The 22,818-nt window shown below is 31.5% G+C and overlaps 2 protein-coding genes across 2 annotated transcripts; both read right to left on the minus strand.

Annotated features, from left to right (window-relative positions):
- Window positions 1-4,860: 4,860 nt before the first annotated feature.
- Window positions 4,861-5,817, minus strand: LOC108332559 (U-box domain-containing protein 1). The gene has a single exon (XM_017567883.1). The coding sequence runs from the start codon at window positions 5,815-5,817 to the stop codon at window positions 4,861-4,863; it is 957 nt and encodes a 318-aa protein (XP_017423372.1).
- Window positions 5,818-13,110: 7,293 nt separating this feature from the next.
- LOC108334349 (aspartyl protease AED3) lies at window positions 13,111-15,990 on the minus strand. The gene is made up of 3 exons (XM_017570136.2): window positions 15,476-15,990; window positions 13,892-14,366; window positions 13,111-13,769 (listed from the first exon to the last, which is right to left on the minus strand). Exons 1-3 carry the CDS (start codon window positions 15,953-15,955, stop codon window positions 13,402-13,404), a joined length of 1,323 nt encoding a protein of 440 aa, XP_017425625.1. The 5' UTR covers window positions 15,956-15,990; the 3' UTR covers window positions 13,111-13,401.
- Between the last annotated feature and the right edge of the window lie 6,828 nt (window positions 15,991-22,818).

Genomic DNA, 22,818 nt, shown 5'->3' on the forward strand with positions numbered 1-22,818 from the left:
GTATTGAAAATAGGTGTTTGAGTTAGATCAGATAGCTATCTATATACAACAAAACTTCTTTTATACTGTAAATAAATACGACTGTCTGTCAGATTCCAAAAAACTTCCGATACAAATTAATATAATCAAAACAACAAACAATTTAAAAATTGATTCTGTAATAATAATACGAAAGGTTTTATTATTGAATGAATAGTTTACAACTGTATCAAAAGCTATGGTTAAGAGTAAAGGTGAAATTCCTTATATTTAAGAGCATAATAGTCAAAAAGCTATTAATTTAATTATGACTTGATTTATCTAATCTCTGACAGAATAATGTTTTACTTAATTCAATCTTAAAAAACTAGTAAAGTTTGCACGAATTTATATACAATGAATATGGTTTGTCTCTAATCAATATAGAATATCTAACCATGTCAACCACAACATTCAGAAATATAGTTAATGTAGGTGTGCATAAGAGAAGTTTGAGTTTGGTGGTTGTAGAGTGTTTTTGTAAAAGGTTAATTGAGATTAAGGAAGAGGCTAATTGAGTCTAAATTGGAAAGTTTAGTGTAGTGTATTGGTTTTGGTAGAGTTTGTTTGGCTGATAGCGTTGATATGAAGCCAAGCATGACATCTAGTGGGCCTAGCAGAAGAAGGGTGGTGGTGGTGGTGATGGTGGGTCAGTCACGTGGGTCTGTCACCCACTCCCCTCAGAATCCTCATCACACTAATATTTTCACAACCATCCACCACCCTCAAAATCCAACTTCCTCCACCACCAGTCAATGTGCTCCCCTCACTTAAAACAACACTTTAATTCACTTGTAAATCATACACTTTGTTTCAATAGATAACTCCAACCTAGTTAACTCGAACCTAATTGAATCCTACAAAACTGATTTATAAGATGAGATTTGCATCCGTCTATATATTATAAATTAATTTTTTCTCTAATTGATGTGAGACTTTCAACATATTCTCTCACACCTCGAACATTAATAAATGATCTGATACATGTTAAGAAGTGGACATATACTTTAAAACACGAGACTAAATATTAACTTATGGTCCGATACCATATTAAGAAATATACTTTAAGCCAATTTATAAAGTTGAAATAGACTTAAAGTTCACTTCTTAACATTAATCATACAAATTAATTCATTAATATAAAAAATAAATTTTAAATCTAACTTACCTTCACAAAGTCACTTATAAAATAATATTTGGATTTATTTATCTATTACAAAATTATAAAATTGTTTTATTTTTTTCTCTAGGGATATAGAATAATTAGTTATATTCTTTTATATGAATATGAAACTTTATAGCCCTTCTTTATTTTTTTTATCTTCTCTCTCCTTGTCTTTCTCAGGTAGCACTTTTGTTAGCTATGCTAATGTGGGTTTTGAAAGGTGTTTTGGTGATGCAGACACAGCCACTACACTCAAAGCTACCACTCCTAATACCTTTCTGATGACGACTTTGGGTGGCCATTGTGGTGAGAATCATGCTAGCTAGCCAACGTCACCAAAAACAAACATGAAGGCTTTCCTCCACCACTCATTTTTTGCCACGTCCTCCTATAGCCTTTTTCATTTCGTTCTTTATCTTCATTTTCCATAATAATAAGGATCTTTATATTCACTATATAAATAAAAAGTTAAAAGATTTTATATTATTTATATAAAAGTATTTATTTCCTGGTAAATAGACAAATAAATATAAAACTAAGTCAATAGGACTAAATTATGAAAGAGAGAGAACATTTCTAATATTGTTATAATCTAATAAATAATAGAATATCTATTATTATTAACATCTTTAATAGGTCATGTAAGATGATGAACAATAACTTTACTATTTTTTTTAAATAAGTTTGACATAAACTATCCGATTAAATCATTTTAAACATATATGTAGTATAAGTTTGAATGCTGACAAAGAAATTAACAATATTCTAAGAACTAAACATGATCAAGATTTATTCTTATGGAATTGAGATGTTAGTACACTTATTTAAGTTCAATTTCTATTAGTAATATTGGATTAACTTCTTTTTCAATACATGAATTATATTGTGAAAACAAATTTATGCCTCCTTTTATCATTAGTATTAAAATCATTGTTCCATATTATATTGATAAAGTTTCTGAAGAATTTAAGACAATTTTCACAGAAACAAAAATTAACCAAGTTATAAATGAATTAAATTAGCAAGTTTAAGTTTAATTTTTTCAAACAAGTGAAGTTCAAGCTTCTAATTAAGTTCAAATGAATAAATGAGTTTAGTTTGAACCATTAACGTTGAAGAAATAATCCTAATTGGTCTTAGTAAAAATAATAATACTTAACACTAACTAAAAATAACATCAATCTATATGTTAATTGAAAAAAAAAATCTTATCCCCATGAAAAAATCTTAATAGACTTTAACAAAAAAAAAAAACCTTAAGTAACATTGAATGAGAAACATTAAGGTTGTTCAAAAATATTTTCACTAAACCATATCGATTATTGACATTGAATTGTTCTATATATTTAGTTTATAAAAATTGAATTGCTTCTAGTTACGACTATTATTTGAAGTAAACTATATATCTTATAGTATTGAAAAATATACTTTAAAATAGGATGCTCATGAATAATAATTCAAATATTTTATATATTTTAAATAATTTAGAAGAGTTCTATTTAATTTAGTTTACTTAAACCATGATATAATTTGAATGAGTTCATTTAAACCATTATGTAAGTTAATTCAATTACATCAACCTACTTGTAAAGTTTATTACAAGTTTACAGGAACACGGTTCCATTCATTTGTCCAATTCTAATAAACATCACAAGATAACAATTATTAAATTTTATTTATTATTTAGTAATAATTGAAATATTCCATTTAAATAAAGAAATTAAAATTTAATAAATTTAAATTCTCTTTTTTCAAACAAAAGCTATTAATTTAAAATTCTTTAAAGCTGTGAAAGTTTAGCTTATATATATACAAGTCTCAAACAAATAACAGTAGGTACCCATTCCCTTCTCTGTGACATCAGTGGAATCGATTGACTTATGGTTTTGGAATCGATTCATATTCTCTTCTCCCAATTAATCCTTAGAGAGAAGAAAATTTTGAAAAATGCTTTTGCCAATTCATAGATTATCATGAAACTGTCATTCTAAGAATATGCAATCTGATCTTATCCCTCACACCTCCAAGACTGAGCTCACAGCCATACCTTTCTAAAGGAGTAACACTCACTACACATTTCTATTATATTCAACTGTATTTAAGAATTGGATATTTTTTTTTTTTGTGAAAAATCGTTTTATAAAGAAGAAAATAAGAAAATTTGCAAATATTACACCACTCTATCATGAACTTAAAGTCGAAACATTTACAACAAACTTGAACTCACCAACACCAATAAAAAAAAATAATCCAATCTAATATAAAGAATTGATATTATTTTTGACAAAAAAATCTTCAAACAATAAATTTATGATTTTTTATTTTTTATATGATGGTTAACTTTTTTTTCTTTTAATTAATTTGAGACTCAAACCTACAATTGAATTCTAATAACTTGTTTTTAATAATATGACAATGATGATTTTAATAAAGCATATGGAATCCAATAAACAGGGTGCATTAAGAGAAGCATTATGAAAAGGGTTTGGTGAATAGAAAAGGAAAAACTTGTGAGAAGCAACAACCATGCAAGGCATTAGTGTGTGTAAAGCAAAAACCATTATTCTAAAGCAAGGCGTTTGGAAGAAGTCTCCCTTAATGAAGGGGTAACGAAAGAAAAAATGTTTTAAAAACTAAAATGGCTTGCAAAGTGGATCCTCTTTATGCTATGCTTACAAAGACAACACAAAAAGAGGGCAATCGAAACCTTCAGCAAACACCAAAGGACATGCAATATATAAGATGAGAATGTATGCATCGTGCTTAGAGACTTTCATCTTGCTTAATATTTCTGTACTGTATCAACAGACCAGTTTACGTTTACCGGCTGATCAAGCATATAACAAGTCAATTCCAGTAAAAATCACAGCTAAGCAAACGAATGATCGAATACTCAGTTCAGTGACGGTTCAGTCTAAAAGTCTGATTTTTTATTAACAAGATAAAAATATACTTAAGCGATATTAGGTCGTAATTAGTTCAGTCCTAATCAAAAACTCAATTTGAAATCTATAAATATAAAGATATAGTAAAGAAGTACACGATTGCATTAATTAGACATTTAAGACTTAACTGTGATAATTAATGGATAACTATAAATTAACTTAAGCATCAAAATGTCTTTAGCATATCTTCATCAATCGAATTTAGACTCTAACGTAAATAACGTGGCAAGAGAAAGAGTAAAACAAAGTAGAAGAGAAGTGACTGAATCAAATTACGAAGAGATGGTTCTTAACCCTACATAGTGAAACAATTTCTTTGAAAGATGCTTGATTGGTACATTATTTACACTGAAACAATTTGTTTGAAGGTTGCTTCATTGATAGATTATTTCACATGTTATGAACAATCTTTAGTACTTCCAAACGCTAACCAACAATTTAATTCAAAACCACAAACAAAACTAGCAAGGCAAAAACAGAGGTTGCAGTAACATCATTAACTGTCTTTGTTTATATACCAATGTAGACCACAACAAATATTTCCATAGCTCAGTTTGATGAACAAGAGTTTCACCAACCAACAACTGGTACCACCCAAAACTAAACCTACGCTTCTTTTGTCTAATGTTTTTAATGTTAGATGAAAGTGTAGTAACATTGAAATTTTAGTATTCAATCTGAGACTAGTTTACATACAAAACAAACTACGTTTGGCAACTAGCAACTTGAACCCTAATCAGAGTGCACAGGATACAAATCTTGAGCAATTTCAGCACTGCTTCCACCATCAAGCAGAAGCTTGAAAAAAGCCACGGCTTTGCTCTTCCCTTTGGGGCTACCGTGTTCCTGCACGTAGGAGATCCCATCCAAGGACGCAACCTTGTTCTTAACCTCCCCAACTACTCTCTCACTCCCATATCTCACCAGATTCAACAACGCCGCAACAGCATTCTCCTTTGTCCTCAAACTACAGTTTCCACTTTCCGAACACAGCATCATGGCCAACCTAGAAACCCCCGAAACCTTAAGAAACGCGTCCTCGCTCTCCTCACACCCCGCAATCTGCGCGATCACCGCCGTCGCATCCTCAATTATGCCAACTTTTCTCTTCCCGTCCTTGTCCTTCGCCACCAGAGCGAAGAGCACGGGAACTGCTCCCAGCCGGACCAGTGCTGTTCGGCTCGGCGGGTAGAGTGCGATTCCGAAAGATGCTTTCAGAGCATCCTTGATCGTCCTCGTCAGCGAATCGGGATCACTCATTATGCTGATGAGGGCACGAAGAATTTCGGGTTTTGCACCGACGGTGGGGCGGAACTCGGCTACCACGGCGAGGAGGCTGTGGAGGGTGGCGGCGACGGATTGGACGGCTGATGGGGCGGAGGAGGTGGCGTGGCGGGAGAGGATGTGGGCGAGGGCGGGTAGGAGGGCGGGGCAGGAGAGGAGGGGGAGGCGGTCGGAGATGGAGAGGTTGAGGACGGTGGCGGCGGCGTGTTCTTGGATGGAGTGGGAGGGGGAGTAGAGGGCGGAGGCGAGGAGGGGGACGGCGCCGGCGGCGGAGATGAGGGGGCGGGCGGCGGGGTCCTCGTTGGAGGTGCGGCGGAGGTGGCGGAGGGCGGCGAGACGGGTTTGATCGGAGGAGGAAGCGAGGGAGGAGACCAGTGTACGGATTGTTAACGATTTCGTGTCCATGGATTGAATGGAGATAATTATGAAGTAAATTTTAAATTTTTAAACTTTGAATCCATTTGGGATGTGAGAATTGAATGCAAATTGCGAATATTTTTTCCGGGGGTTTGAGTTTAAAGAGTTGAAGCAATGGAATGTGATTGGTCGGGTGGTGTAGAGTGAAAGGAAAAGGTGAAGATAGAGATGAAAGAAAGTGAAGTGATTCTGAAGCTGTCACTCTGAATGTTATTTTACTAACTTAGTTGACTTTTTTCCAAACCTTTGATTGAGTCAGATGCTTATGATTTTACTATAACAATTAACCTAAGATACCTTAATTTCCTATGTAGTTGTATCTTATTTAGTTAATAAAAACAAAAACACTTTAAATCTATATTCATAAAAAGTAATAGAGCTAAAGAGAACTTAACAAAATAAACTCAAACTTCATAATTTTCTAATAAATTAAGCCTGAATATTTATATTTAAATTATTTAAATAAAATGAGAAAACATTATATATAAAAATAATACACTAATTTATTTTTTGTAGTCCTCCGTACATGATTGGCTGACCTTTTCAATCTTAAGAGATGCATTAAAAAAATAGAATTAGCAATGCTTCTTGCTTTTTTCTTCTACGCAACTTGGTAAGGATAATGATTACGTTTGTGTGAAAAATTACATTAGAGGGAGTGAATGTTTTTACTCTTAACGGTGTCACATGGAAACATGGTCAAAGGATCTTCCAAAAATAATACCTGGATCTGTAGTTAGATGAGTTATTTGAGGATTGCATATTCTTAATAATCTTAAATATGTTTCAATCTCTCTGTAAATACACTTTTTTTCCTGTTTTTTTTAATATTTATCTAAACAAACAATAATACTAAAAGAATAATTGAACATCTATTTCTCAATGCCAACGCACAATTATTAATCACGATACATAAGTAAATTACTACAATTAATTAAAATATTCATATCACAATATAAATCAACACATTTCATTTCTGTCAAAGGATTTAAAAAATTAAATAAAATAATTTAAGATGTGATGATTATTTTGGAAGAGTCGACAAAGTATTAACAATTGATTTGACTTATAGTTCGAGTTATACGTGTTCATCAAATTATTGTTCTATTTCAATTATATTAGAATAAATTATGGCACATTTTAAACAATACTTTGGTTAATATGATTTAAGTCATTAGTAAAGTATAAATGTTGTGCAACATGTCATAACTCATTAAAAACTTTAACTAGTGGATGCCAGGTATCAAGGGAAAGGGTTCAGATTTTCAAAAAGTGAAAGACAGGTGGCTGTAGGAGAATAGACCGATCGGTTTTAGCAGGAGGTATTTAAGTTGAGATTTTGAAATTTGGTCTCACTTTCTGCATGCACCCTTCTTCTCCAAACTGTTGAACCCCATTTTCTCCCCCTTCTCTCTAGATTTCCTCTGCAGAATTATGTAAACTGTAATCGAGAGTCATTCGTGACCGTTCGATTTTTCTTTGGTGTGTTTGGTCTTAACTGGATTCTCCTTCTAAAGAGAATTTAAGTTAATGACCGTTCGGTCTCTTGTTGGTAGATTGTTATACTAAAATACTTAGTTATGTTTAGTTTTCTATATCCACTTAGTCAGAATATTCAAATGAGTTAAGTAAATCAATATGATAGTCGTTTTCAGTATGAGAATAGATGTTAGGTTGTTTCCATGGTTGGTTATATATATATATATATATATATATATATATATATATATATATATATATATATATATATATATATATATATATATATATATGTATGTATGTATTTTTATTAGCTAGAGCATTCGGTCTCTACAGTACGAGGTCTGAGAATAGCACTCGGTCTTTTCAGTGTTCGGTTTCTTTATGAGATTTTGTGTTTTTCGGATATTCTGTGTCAAACAATATTCGGTCTCAGTAGTGCTCGGTCATAAACCAAGTGCTCGGTTTCAGTGTTGTTCGGTCTTATAATATTCTTTAATATATTTGCATTAGGTATTAAGAGTGTTCGGCTAAAGTTTGTAGGGTTTGGTTTAAATTCTCTAGTTCCAACAAAAGTTATTATAATTTTTGGTTAAGTCTAAAATCATAGGTATTCTTTAGTATTTGTTACCTCCTTAGGTTTTCTGTCCAGTGAATTACTATTATGTAGTAACTGTTGAGTTACAAGTAAATGCCCAAATATTATCAAGAGTGTTCGGCTGATTATGAGCCTTATCTCGCATGGACTGTTCGGTCATGTTCTGTGTATAAGTGGAAGACCGCTCGGTCTTACACTAAGTGTGCTGTTAGATTAGTTTTAAAGGTGGTCTTTCGTTCAGTCTTGTTTTGGAAATGAGTTATGTCTTTCTTAAATTCAGTTTGAATGTGTTAATGTTAAAGTATGATGATAATGGAAATGTGATATGAATGGAATGATATGGATGTAAAAGAGAATTCCAAGGAGGAATATCTCATGGATGGTATTGGAATGTGATAGGCTGTCGTTGAAGCTATCAAATTAATACTACTTTTCAAGGCAACTTCAGTATTGCCAAGTAGTATTCAAGAAGGTAGATAGGGCTAAAGTAACCCTGAGTCGTCTCCCAACGAACACATAATTGCTTTTGAATATCTAACTCTTACGAATGCTATGCAATGCTTATGGATAAAAGTAATGTTTGGAGAATGTTTAAAGAGCAAATAAGAAACTTAAAAACAGTTACGATGAAATAGGCTAATTCCACTGCTTTTTCAAGATAGATTCATCATCGGTTATTCACGGATAATTGTTCAATTGATTATTGTTTAAGTTTCAAATTAATTAAAGTACATTCTTAATTAATTCGAGGGCGATCATGCATTTAACCAAAGTAAATTCTCAATCAAATGCAAAACCTTTCTAGATTATTCACAATAAATTCAACCAAAGTACATTCTCAATCAAATTCTATTGTGTTTAATCATGTCTATTCTTAAATCTCCTAACCAAATTAAAAGTTAATCAGTCAAAGTAAATTCTCAATTGATTATAGTTGAAATTATTACTAATAAATCAAAGTACATTCTCAATTGATAGTAAAAACCATTTAATCATATGAAAGTTCCTAAATTAAATCAAAGTAGATTCTCAATTTAAACCTAGAAACCTTAAAACTCATATAATCAATATGCATGTAGATTCAAACACATTATGATGCAAAAATCTTTGCTTTTAACAAGATAGAGACATTAAAGACATAGAGAGAGAACAACTTAAATCAATAACCAAAGTAAATAATTGCATTAACTCAATCTAACCTCAGAATCCATAATGGATGGAATTACAGCAGAATAGCCCTAGATGTTCAGCTCTCCATGAATGGAGTTGAATACAAGATGAAAGAGAAGTGAGAGGAGTATGAGAGAATGAATTAATTAAGTGAAGTCCCCTTTTTCTGCCTCCCTTGGGTCTCTTTATATAGGCTTGATTGGGCTTGGACTCTGAATAATTTGTTGATAAGATATGTTCTGTTGATATATTATATCTTTCAAATATTCATTAGATTAAATCAGTTTTAAAGAATATTTGATAGATATTAACTCAATTATCTTATATCCTATATCTTCCAAATAACTAAAAGATTTAGATAATGATAAAATTATTTGGAAGATATTTTATGTTGATATTCCCAAATTAAATTCAACAACTGGATTTTATCTTTTAGATTTTCTGACTTTCCAAAATTGCACAAATACCCTGAAATTTCTTCTATTTGCACTTTAGCCCCTTTTGAATTTTCCAAATAAAATCTGATTTTGGGCCTTGAATTGCCATTTGGACCAATAAAACTTATATTCTCAGCTGCACAAATAAACATTAGAACATCCAAGAATAATTTATGCGTTAAAACTCACTTTTTACTTCTCTTTATTTCCCAAACCCAACAATTCCAATTATCAGAAATTCACTTAAAATAAACCATTTAAGCACAATTATCCCATCAAAAATTTGAATTTTAAAGCATAAATGTGGGCATAAATATGCACTCATCAGAATGGTAAAGTATGAATGTGGACAAAGCTTAGTTGGCGTTTATCCTGATATTCTGTGATTACTCGTTCTCACGTAGAGAAGGGTAACTCATGTGTGGGAACAGGAGGTCCTAGACCATAAGATGAATTTAGGCGGAATGGACTAACCTCGGGTGGCAGCTGTTGAGGATATCATAGTTATTACATCACCCGGGTGCAAAAACGTCGTAGCTACACAGAATTCATACAGTCCGGACATTCATAGTGAAGTGGTCGGTCATTGCATGCTTTGACGTATAATTTTGGTTGGAAATGTATGCCCATAAAGTAAATATAATAATTTAAACAAAAATCACAATACTTTTATACAAAGAACAAAAATAATCAATTATTAATAAAATTATGTTTATGAATGAAATGTGTAAAATTTAAAAAGAAGATAAATCGTACATGTAAAATGAATTATTTCAATTTTAGTTTTAATATTTTTAGCCCAAAAAAATAATAATTCCAAAAGTAGCAATATTTAATATCATACCATACAACTCTTGTAATTTAAACAATTAAAAATATATTAATTATAATATATTTTCATGTAATTCAAGTCACAAATCTTTTTTAAGGTTTAATTATCAGTTTTGAATCAAGACAAAAATAAACACTTAGTGCTAGGTATTCAAATCAAATCAAATCTTGCATATATTTTAGCAAATTTAAAAGAAAGTCAATCAATTATTATCATCCTAACAAGTACAAGAGTTTTCTTTTGATTGAATTCAACAAGTGTCAAACTCATGGCATTAGTGTCATATTTACATCTTTTTCAATACTTAATGTCTTGTTTCTTATCAACATCCATGTTAAGATTCATATAAAAATGATTTCAATGTTTGACCGTGTTAGTAGTTTCATATTTTTATTGTTATCATTATATGACTTGTCACAATATTCACAAATTGAATTATCATTATCCTATTGTAATGGACCCAAACCTTTGACCGAGTCGTTGTAAGTTTTTTCTTAAGTTCTTGACATGAGTTCAATGACCATATGTAAGAACTTTTAACATTGATGGTGATTAAACTTCAAATGATGTAGATCGACGATGTTATTGGTATCTTAGAACCTGAAGCATCATGTAATGATAGACCTTGACAACTAATATTTTTCATTTGTATGAATATTAAAACAATTATAAATTACTAAAATATTTTAGTAATGATTAACACTTACATGAATAATCAATAAAAAATAATTATAAATCAACATAATCACCACCTAGCCATCATGTCCACTCAATCAAATGTAAAAAAATACAATAAAATCTTGCAACATATATATTATTGGTGTGCTTATTCTTCCCATGAGGGAGAGCTTGTGTTCTTCTAAAAATAGGGGTGATGAAAATAATGATACCATGATCACGAAGAAGGTGACACATCATCATGAAAGTGATTTTGTTTGTTTGATTGATATTATGTTAATGTACAATGGAAGTAAATGTTAAAGATGATTGACATAATAAATGAAATAGAAAAAAATATATGAAGTTAATAGAATTTTGAGTTTATTTAGATATCTCATCTATAAGTGAACATTAAACAAATATAATAATAAGCTTAAAATTAAATTTTAGGTTATTTATATTAAACTTATTATCAACTTTTTTAAAAGCAAATTTTTAAATTGAATTAAGTTGAGTTTGACTTAATTATGGATGAAATATAACTCAATATCTAATTAAATTAGATTGAATTATTGAATATTCCAAAAAAAAAGTACCCTAGGTATAATAATACTCACCTTATCTTTTTAATCTTTTAATTTTTTTTTTACTATTGGTTTCATACTTAATATATGATCACTAGATATATAAACACGTAAGTGAATATTTGGACAACCGTATTTATATCTTTTATAAATACTCGTCCCCAATATGGATGCAAGAGTATCAATGAATTTTTATTGGGACCCAATTAAGTAATTCCGCAAAACATATTTTTAACCATATATAATCAATATAAACTATTTATTTTCGAAAACAAGGAGTCATTATGTGAGAAATCTTAAAGGTAAATTCTCCTTTTAATCTGCTTTATTCAGTTTATTTTATAATCAAAATTTTATTCTTAAGATTTAATACCCGAATTACTTAAGTAATCAATGAAAACAAATTGCTATCATTATTCCAACCAATATTGATTGAGATAACATTATTGCGTAGTACTAGGAAGTCTCTAGATATTAATTCGTCTATAAATAGATGTACAACTTCTTTGATATGACATAATTAAAGTGCATATAAATTTAGGTGGTGCTTCAAATTAAATTCAGTAGATGTGACTATACATAAACTATATTTATTATTGAAGAACATCTTATATCAGTTATAATTTAAAACCAGTGTTATGGATCCCTTGGTGAAAGATATTACATTAGTTAAATCCAGAACTAATGTAATATATATGATTTGTCTTCTTAGCTTAACATATTTCTACATTGGTCAAATATTTCAACAAATATAATAATAATAATAATGCACTTTTACATCGGTTAAACAATCGATGTATATCTATCCAACTATTTACATTAATAGTATTTGTATCAAATTTTTAACTAATGTAATAACTTGAGTATAATCGAATGTGTGTCCTATCAAGAATTTTTATTGCATTCGCAATAATCTTGACTGGAGTTTTATACACCATGTGATTTATTTACCAATATTTATATACATATTTGAATATGTAGGTAATGCAAATATTACATACGAATTTTAATAATGGACCTTTTTACAAATATAGGACAATTAACACTAAAATTAAGAATGTGGTGCATGTTTGGAAAAAAATTACAATTGGTGATAAGTCGTGCCACACACCTTCAGTACAAAGAGATTGTCTTAGGTTGATACGACATTAAAATCATGTCAATATGACATTATTTCGTTCTAATTATGGTACACTCGTGTCATCTTAAAATGACTTGTTTATATTAAAGTAAGTGTCGTATGAACACTTTAACGCCTTGTATCTATTTGTAATTTGTACATAAGTTACATCAAATTTATATTTGAGGGTTGAATTGCCCCCCTATTCATAAAAAAGCCTCGATACCAAATACAAACACAACCTTTTTCAAACTTAAGAATCTCACACAACCTAACACCGAACATTTTACAGCATTATTTTCACCAAAATAGTTTCCTTTTATTCATTAAGAAACGACAAACAAATATCTAATTTATTACATGACCCGTGAACTCGACGATTATCTATCCAAATATCGAAATCTCAAAAATTCAATCAACCTGAATAAAAAGACAAAAGAGCTACAATATATAAACCCGTGACACACACCATCACATACCTATAATAAATACGAACGAACTTTAAGCACAAAATGCACATCAACACATATATCAGTAACTCAAAATCTTGCACTATAAAGTTAGCCAGCTAGCAAAGAAACCCTTATTAGCATATCCTAGAACCAAACCCAGTAGAAGAAATAGCATCATCACCCAAAAGACTCTGCAATATGTAACTAAAGAGACACGATCATATGAAAGTCACACTTGTTTTATTTGGTGCAAAGTTCACGAGCAACACCGAGCCTTGAGTTGGGGACGTCGAAGAGCACACGGTGGTTTTGTTGTTGCATGTTGGCTATGACGTTGAGCACTGAATTGACGTTATCTGGAGCTGAAGCCATGGCCAAGCATGTGGTGCTTCCTGCAGAACTGTGTATGAGAATGTTGTCCTGTGGCAGGGTTACGTTCATGCCTGAGAACATGAATGTTATGGTGGGTGCAACTATCGGAACTGTGTAGCACGTGTCAAACCCTCCAAGGGATGTCACCGTTAGGTTTGCCTTTCCTCCCACTCGCCGCCGGAACTCGTCCCGGACTGCCACATACGCCGGCGCAACTAGCCGGCTGAACACCGTGCCTGCATGTTTAACCAATGTAAAAAAATAAAAACTTGACTATCTTCTAACTTAGTGTTTTATAAATAAGTGTATTTCATTTTGTTTGTATTTTGGTTGAATAAGAAAAGGCAGAAGGCATTACCAGAATCAAAGATGGTGCCGGCTCCGGTGACCGGATTGAAAGCCAAGGCCTCCTGAGGAATGTCGACGACTTTCCGGCCGACCCTAATCGCAACCAAGTTGACATAATAGAGTGAAGATCTTCTAGGATTCTTGAGAAGAGGGGTGTACTTGATCCTAATGGGCTGGGCCACAGGCCCAAGTCTGAGTGAGCCAGAGAAGTTGAGTGATTTGAAGCTGGGCAAGCAGTAAGAGAAGGTGGACTGATAGAGGTTCTGGGTCTGGGACAGCAAAGACAATGGGCCTCGGCCCAAGCCCAAAAGCCCCTGAGGTGGTGTACTGGGCCCAGTAGTCTTTTGAACACATCCGAAGGTGTAGCCAGGAATAGGGTCAGTGGCTAGAGTAACCGTGTCTTGGACCAGGTTAGCACCAATGGTTGAGCTACCATAAGTGAAGTTGAAGCTGCAGGAGCTGCTTCCACAACTAGGGTTAGGTACCTGAAAACGTTCACATCACAAAGTCATATTATACAAGGGAATTATATTTTAATTATTTCATATATTTGAGTATTTTTAAGTTAAGAAAAAATTCTTTGAAGGAACGTTGAACTAAGATTGTTTTAATTATTTAAAAATATTACAGCATCTGATTAAAATAATATAAGAAGGTACAGTTTGAAAGATTGAATGTGCCTAGGAAAAGGTTGGTTTAGCAGAAAAAAACAAGTCTCGTGAACCCTTCCTTGTCTGGGGCACACAGATTTCAAAATTTTTAGAATTTGGGATGGGAAAAAAGGTCAGTAAGTCAACCCCACAAGCTAAGGGGCAAGGGAATTCATGTGTCTATGTGATGATGATATCCAAGAGAATCATTAGACTCTCTTTCTCCTTCCAAGTCAAGAAAATGAAAAAGACTAATCACACAATATCAATCTGGGCCATGCATGCTTATGTTTTAATCAATTATCACAATTTTCTATGTGCTGTCCTCTACTCCAGTGGGAAAAGGGTCACAAGATTCTCAGAAAAAACACCATTAAGTAACACAGTGAAGGAAAAATACGAATATCACATGATGTTTGTTATAAATAAAGTAATTATTTCTAATAAAGTGAGTGTCCAAAAATCACTGCTCTGATTCTTTTAAAGTTTTTAATGATTCTTTTCTGTTAAACATCTCATCAACAATTCTTTTTTCCATTATTATACAAAGTTGATAGAAAAAATAATGAAACAAATAATGAGTTAATGAATCATCTCAACCAATACTAAGGTAAAATGAATTTAGATCTTGGTATGCTGTGTTTGTTTTTTCTCTTTGGTTAATTGTGCCTCAGAGACAAAGCACGAATGCTACATTTTAAATAGTGACAGCAATGGGGACCAACAATAAGCAGGACTACGTGTTAAATGCCTTTATGCATTGTTTATACTGACCCTTTGGAATATTATGTTAAAAACATTAGATTGCCATGGTTTTATAAGCAGTTTTGCAGAAAACAAAATAAAAAAGTCATGTAGAGTTAAAAAAACTGAGTAAATGGCAGTGTAATTTAGTGAAGAAAAGATGATGATGAGATTGAGAAAATGTGAAGGAGATGGTTAACCTGGTTGCATTGAGGAGCACCACAGTTAAGATTCTTGAAGGAGGTGGACTTTTCAGGAGAAAACAAGGTTGATGTGCAGCCATCACAGGCAGTGCAAGGAATCCAAGCAGCATCATTGCTGGTGTCCATGGCCAAGAGCAAGGTCTGAGGTGGGGTACCTATTTTGGCTCTCACAATGTAAGTTGGGCTCTGAATAATCTGTCTGCCTGAGGCAATAGGCACCACTGACCTCCCAGCCACCAAGCTAGCCAGAAACTGCAGCCTGGCTTGGTCCTTGGCCTGCAGTTGGAGGACACTCTCTTCCCATGAAAGTGCCTTTGATGGCCTGAATGGAGAACAAGGGCTGAACACATGGAAAACTTGCAGGGTTGAGCCATGCTCTTGTGTGTCACATTTGGGGTTCTGCCCTTGAACTAGGGAGAAGACTAGGAACAGGAATAAAGGAGAGAGTGAGAGTGAGAATGAGAGTGTTCTTTCCATGGCTGTTGATTTGCTGGTGTGATTTTGCTGCTTTCGTTTGAGTCCTTTATATAGTAAAAAGGCAAAAAAAAAAATGAACTTTTTTATTTTTTATTTTTGTATTTAAGGGAAAAGATTATTTTGGGGTTTGTAGGTGAGAAAGGGGTATGGGTCACTATACTTAGTGGTATTAACACTGTGAGTTATTTAGAAGTAAGTGGGAGATAACAGAGTGTACTCCATTTGGTTTTGTAGCCTACTCTGCTTATTTCCTGTATCACAATTTCAATATGGAAAATACACATCTTTCACTATTTTTGACCTAAAGAAACCTTTTTTAACAACTCTCTTGTAATTTTACATCAATTTTTTCATTTGGGCAAGAAAAGGGTAGGTTAAGGAAGAAAAGCTTTTGGCTACAACGCTTTTCAATGATGCAGAATTATTAGGGTTCATCCATTTGGGACAAATCATGTAGCTATGAGAAATAAATGTTCAATAATAGTGTGATTTTGCAGCTGTGGGGATGCTACTGTGGTAGAATGTAAAACAAATAAAGGCATGCATAATTGAAAAGTTATGGGTTGAGGAAAGGTGTTGTCTTTCACAAGCCAAAGTGAAGTGCTATTTGGTTGTTAAGGCAAGAAAGGATGGTGCAAATGTGGGGGCATGGAAGTACCATAATTCACACTATCTAGATTGAACTTGGAACACTTTTTCAGAATATCCATTATTTATTTCTCCTCAAAATTTGAAATGCAAGAGAGAATGGTTTTCAAGATTTGGAACAAAGAACACAGATCGGGTAATTAATTTCTTGCAGAAAAGACAAAGCAAGCATAGCACCAAACCAGAAACCGTGATTTCAGCTGAATTGTTGTGCCATTTTACTCCATAGTTGGATTTACCTTTTCACGGGTTGTGTTGTATATTTTTTTCTTATCTTATTCCTTGACTCCACCAAACAGTTATAACCAGGCATCATATTTGCTATGCTGCATCATTGTCACAAATCATTACACAAGCAAAGAAATCCATAGATTCAGCTTGGAACCTCTACAATAATAGGTTTCCCTCTTCACAAAATGTTTCATCTATGTATAATATGAAATCTTACGCAGTCAATTTCACTGTCTGTGACATAAACAAAGTTGTTTCGATCCAACTGACATATTCTCTGGTATGTGTAGGAATATACTATATATTAATGGGGCCATACATGATATTTGTTTAAACAAAAGAAAACCAAAGTGAAGGCTAGTTCCATGCACCTTAAATATGATAAAATGAATCAAAATCTCATGTAGTGGTGCCAAAATGATTAGACCCCAGAAGGGGATTTGCTGAAGAAAAGTGTAAAAGATTCTTAATTATCATTGCTTAGTGCTGATTGAGAAAAGTTATATTTGTTTAAAGATAAAGCTGCAGTATTATTTGCAGTGTAGGACCCCCAGAAAATGGGAGTTGATGATACCAAAAAATTGATTTTCTCTGAGACCGACTTGTGTCGGTAGAATGAATTAAAATTGTGAGAGGTTACAGTGATAACCACATACAAACACCCACTAAGTGGACAAGTGACATGGTTGTTTCATAAGCTATAAAAATAAAATATTTGAAGTGTGATCTTGATCTGATCAGTGAAGTTCAAGAACATGGAACATTTAATTTAAGAAGAGATTAGATTCTCATTATTGTGGTCATTTTCTTCAGCTCACTTTGAAATCCCTTGATAAAGACCTCAGTGCCATCAAGCTCAGCTTTGAAGGGAACTACATTGGGGACCTTGTTCTATTATGTAAGTTAACAGACATCAGAACCAAGAGAATCTATCTATGCCATTGACAGTGTCACATGTGAGTTCACCACTGTTGTTGGCACTTGAGAAAAGTTTGAGAAATAGTCATGTGCATTCTGGTTACCCCATTCAGATGATCAATCTCTTCAGTCTATTACACTTATATTTTGGATCCATGCCATCCAAAAATGACAGATTTTGAATTTTGACTCTTGGATAAAAGTACAGTTTTAACTTAACCAACCTTTTACTCGAGCTCCAGATAAGATAAATTTAAAAAAGAAAGTTCACTCGAAACATCAATGAAACCTGAGTTCGCATAAATCTCAAATAATATTTGTTAAGTGCTATTTGTAGGAAGGGTCAACATACATTCACACGAGACAGGATGTTATCCACTTTGAACCAAGTTTTCACGAATTTGCTTTTAGTATTATTTCAAAAAATCTCTTACCAATAAAATTATTTTATGTATATATAAACTTATGTCCATATCTTATTTTATCCGATGTACATCTAACATTATTTTTATCTTCCAAAACTATAACTAGTACATGATAGAATAAAGAAATCATTAACCAGAAAAGTAAAATTAAAAGAGTTTGAATATAAGACACTCTTCATCTTGCAAAATAAATAATCTGCAATTATTGTAAGGGATTCCATGACCTCTATGTAGAAAGACATATGGATATAGTCAAATCATATAACAAAGCATAACATGGTAGGAAAGAGTAACACTACTGTTTATATTTATAACAAGATGAAAATATAATAGTTATATTTGTAGTATTTGTTTCAAAGAAAAATAGTGGTGACAGAATAATTTTTATTTTTGGTGGGGTTTTGAGAAAAAGAAACTTCCAATAATGGGAACGGGAAAGCTGTTTTTTTTAATTGGATTTTTATGAAAAATAAATAGCTTAAGAAGAATATTATCTTTGGTGGGACAAATTAAAGGGCCAAAAATTCCCACTCATGTGACATGAAACAGGGAAAGTTGATAATTTATTTCATTTAGAATTTTATAATAACATAAAAGTATTAAATAGTTTTATATTAAAAAAAAGGAGTAAGAGTTATTATTGTAGTTAATTTTTTGAGTTGTTAGAAAAATTTAGTATGAACTATTTATGGTTTGCACTATATCCAAAATGGTATCACCAAAATGTTAACAAATTGTCACTACTTAATATAGGAAGGTATTAGTATTCAGATGCTTACATAAATAAATACAAAGAAAATCTTTCAAATATATTAAAAGATACAATTGTATTAATGTGTGGGAACAAACTTACTTTTCATAAACAAAAACAACTAAAAAATGAAAAAAAAAACTTTCAAGATATTAAAAATAAAATGTTGGCAGCCACACATGTGGAGCACTCTTATTTGTTTACCAAATCACACGCAATGTGCAAGCGTGCCGCACAAGTAGCAAACTCTACTATAATAATTTCACATGTGATGAATACTGAATGCTTTTTTTTCTTATGAATGAAAATTAGGATTTATAATATCTCATACATTATGTATGAGAAAATAATATATATATATATATATATATATATATATATATATATATATATATATATATATATACATGCAAATGAAAAATATTTTATAAATATTTTAAAAAATAAAAATGAAAAAATAAATATAAATTAAAATCGTGTAATATAATTATCTAAATTTATATTTTCCTCATTTATAAATTTAAGGAAAAATTTATTTAAATAAATATATATATTAGTTGCCATAAACTTATTTTGGGCTTTAGAAACACTTTAGCGCAATTTGATCTGGGTGAGCTTAAGTTCCCTACTGGGACAAATTCGTGCTGTATCTCCATTATTTTCGTCCTGGGCCCTAAATATGAAATCACTGTTTTGTCATTTCTCAATTAAACTAAAAATGGTTTTTGCATTAGAATCTAGAAGTCTTTTTTTTTTCTAAACTTCTTTTAGGATTGTACAGCTTAGAATAAGAAAAAAAAACTCATTTTCGATTAATATTTCACTTGTAGAAAATGATTTTTGGGTTATATAATCTAAAAGTAAAAAAATATATAATTTAGAAGTTTTTTTCTTTTCTTAACCCTTTTCAACTTTTACAATTTGGTTTTTATTTTTAGATTCCATAATCTAAAAGCAATATTTAGCTTTTATGAGTTGTATAATTTTGATGGCATTTTGTTTGGTAATCAGCAAGCTTTTTAGGTTGTACTATATTTGAAAGTTATCTTTACTTTTCAATTGTATAATTTATAAAATAATTTCTTTATCAGTTAAATATATTTTTTGTTTTCAAATAATTATAAAAAAATTATGTTTCATCAAGCTTTAAAAAAGTCGACCCTAAAGTAACAAGCTAAGTTGCCCCCAAGGACCAAATTTGTAGTAGATTGATGGGATAAACTTGAGTTGTGATTTTTATATTCATTAGGCTTAAGCTCTAAAATCTTCAACATCATATTGTATCAAGTTTTAAAAGATTTATCCAGAGGTGTAATCTATTGGCAAGTGCAGCAAGTCATTTGTAGTACAATCGAATAGAAGTTTGTTTTTGGGTTTCTGCATTTGGAAAATATTGATAGTAATATATATTATATAGATTAAGTGAAGTAGAGGCTATAAGTGAATTTTATCTCATCCTTTTTCACTATATCATTATTGATCTTGTCTGTGTACTTATGCAAATCATTCACTATCATGTGAGTGCTCTTTAAATGTAACTTTAAGTTCATTCTTGACACTTAGATCCTAAGTTCATCAAACTTCAGTATAATCCCTCAATGACTTCTTGAATTAATCTCTTGCGTTAAGATCATGACTCTATAACCAATTAAAATCTTAGATCTATTCATAACATCTAAAAGCACAAGGAGAATTAGTTGAATGACAACTTGGAACTAGTTCCTACTCAATCCCAAGCTAGAGAAATAAGAATGGGAGAAGGAGAAACAAAGCAAAGGTAAAAGCCTCGATGTAAAGGTGCATATAAAAAGTGTAGAGACGAATGGTGAAACGCAAAAGTCTAGAAGAAGAAAATTAAACATTTTCTATCGATTAAAGTAACTAACAAATATAAAAAGCATTTTCTATACTGATTGTAGGTCTAACCAGTATAGAAAAACTTTGCAATTTATTACAGTTTTGTCAATGCGTCAATAACTATACCGGTTCAGTGTCCAATCAGTATAAAAAGTTTTCTAATTTATTACAATTTTGTTACCATGACACTTTTTATACCGATTTTGTATCCAACTGCACCACACCATTTTCTATATAGATTATATTTACGATTGATATAGAAAGTCTTACAATATTTACAATTATGCTACCAAATCACTTTCTATATCAGGCAAATTACAACTGGTATAAAAATTCACTAAAAAAAGAGTTTTTTTTATTAGTATCTTAAAATTAATGTGTTGTCATCCAAAATTGTATTAAAACTTAATATCTTTCCTTTATAAGTTTGTGTTTTTATTTCAATTTTAGGAGGAAGAAACACTAACTTCCTGTATGTGAAGATACTTGGGAGTTCAATGAATGGGAAAAAACTGAAACATCATATAAGAAGGCCAACAAATGAATAAATCAATGTATTTGTTACATAGTTAAGGTCAAGAATAATGAATTGAGTGTGTAGAAAGATATGAATAAATTAGTGCATTATCATGAGTGTAAACTCATGAAAGCTGAGGAGACCATCACCATTCAAATCAAAGTGATGAATCATAGCTTTGCATTGGTGAGTGGATTTGGATTCACCTAACCTAGCAAGCATGGTTTGCAAGCTATTGGGAGTTATAAAGCCTAACATTTGAGAGTCATTGTACAATTGTGTGTATTTGTATATAATTTTGATATACGAAAATATTTGTTATATTGGAATTGTTTTATAAAAACAATAACTTATTTGATTTTTTTTATCATGATTGATTTGAGAAAAAAAACCATTTCTTTTTAAATTCAAAAGTCCTTATTATATTTTAGATGTGAAAACAAAAAATAAATTAAAAGGTTATTTTACATATAATATTTTTTAAATAGTTTATCAAAATAAATTTATAAAAACTTTAATAATTAAAAGAAAGTATGCTTTTATAATTGTGTCCGAATATAAGTAATTTTTGTACTTAGAAAAATAATTTATTTTAAATTTTTTAAAATTATTTTATTTTTAAGTTTAAACAAACTCAATCTATATTATATGTTTAACTTTTTAAAATAATGAAATTATATATCTAAAATATTATTGCAACTAAAAAATAATTTTGAATAGCTTTTTATAAAATCAATATTTATGATTAAAAACAAATATAAATTAACTCACATTTTTCAAAATATGTACAAAATAATCATTATACTAATTTCTATCAAAACGACCTTTTATTATTTAATTAAATAGTATGGGATGAATTGTCAGACCTCGAAAAACCCACCTGTTTAATCTCATTAAATGTACCCCAAAACCTTGTTCAGATGCATTTAAAGCGCACCCAAAACTCTGTAAACTGACGCCAGGTGTCAAGAATGGAAGATTCGAAAATCAGTAGTGGATGACAGGTGTCTACCGGAGAGCACACGTCCGTTTGGACGTGGGGCAGACAAAAATGATTTTCTGAAAAACCCTGCCCACTCTCCTCTGCATGCACCTGCTCCTTCCAAATTCTGACTTTCCATTTCTCCTTCTTATCTCTAGAAAACCCTCCCTTCTCTCTACTGTAACTCATCTTTCTTTCCTCCGATCACGTTTCAGAAACCGTAGTAGTGTTCCCGGCGGTATAAGCTTCAGTTTGAACCGATCATTTCAACGTTCTGATACTGGTAAGTTCCCTCTTCCTTAACCGTTCGTTCTGTCAACATGCAAACCAAGTTCTGGTTTCATGGGTCCTTAGTTTAATGCTAAATCCTTGCTGGTTTGTTATTTGATTTTGGTTCGTAGATTAGTAAACTGTTGGGGGTAGAAGGAAATCTTAGTTCTTTGGCAGACCAACTTCAGTCACTAGGACGACCGTTTACACTAGAGGTAAGGGAAGCTTATTCAATTTAATTCTTATGTTTTTGACTATAATGCA

The sequence above is a fragment of the Vigna angularis genome, chromosome 11, assembly GCF_016808095.1.
Source record: "Vigna angularis cultivar LongXiaoDou No.4 chromosome 11, ASM1680809v1, whole genome shotgun sequence".
Classification (NCBI taxonomy): Eukaryota; Viridiplantae; Streptophyta; class Magnoliopsida; order Fabales; family Fabaceae; genus Vigna; species Vigna angularis.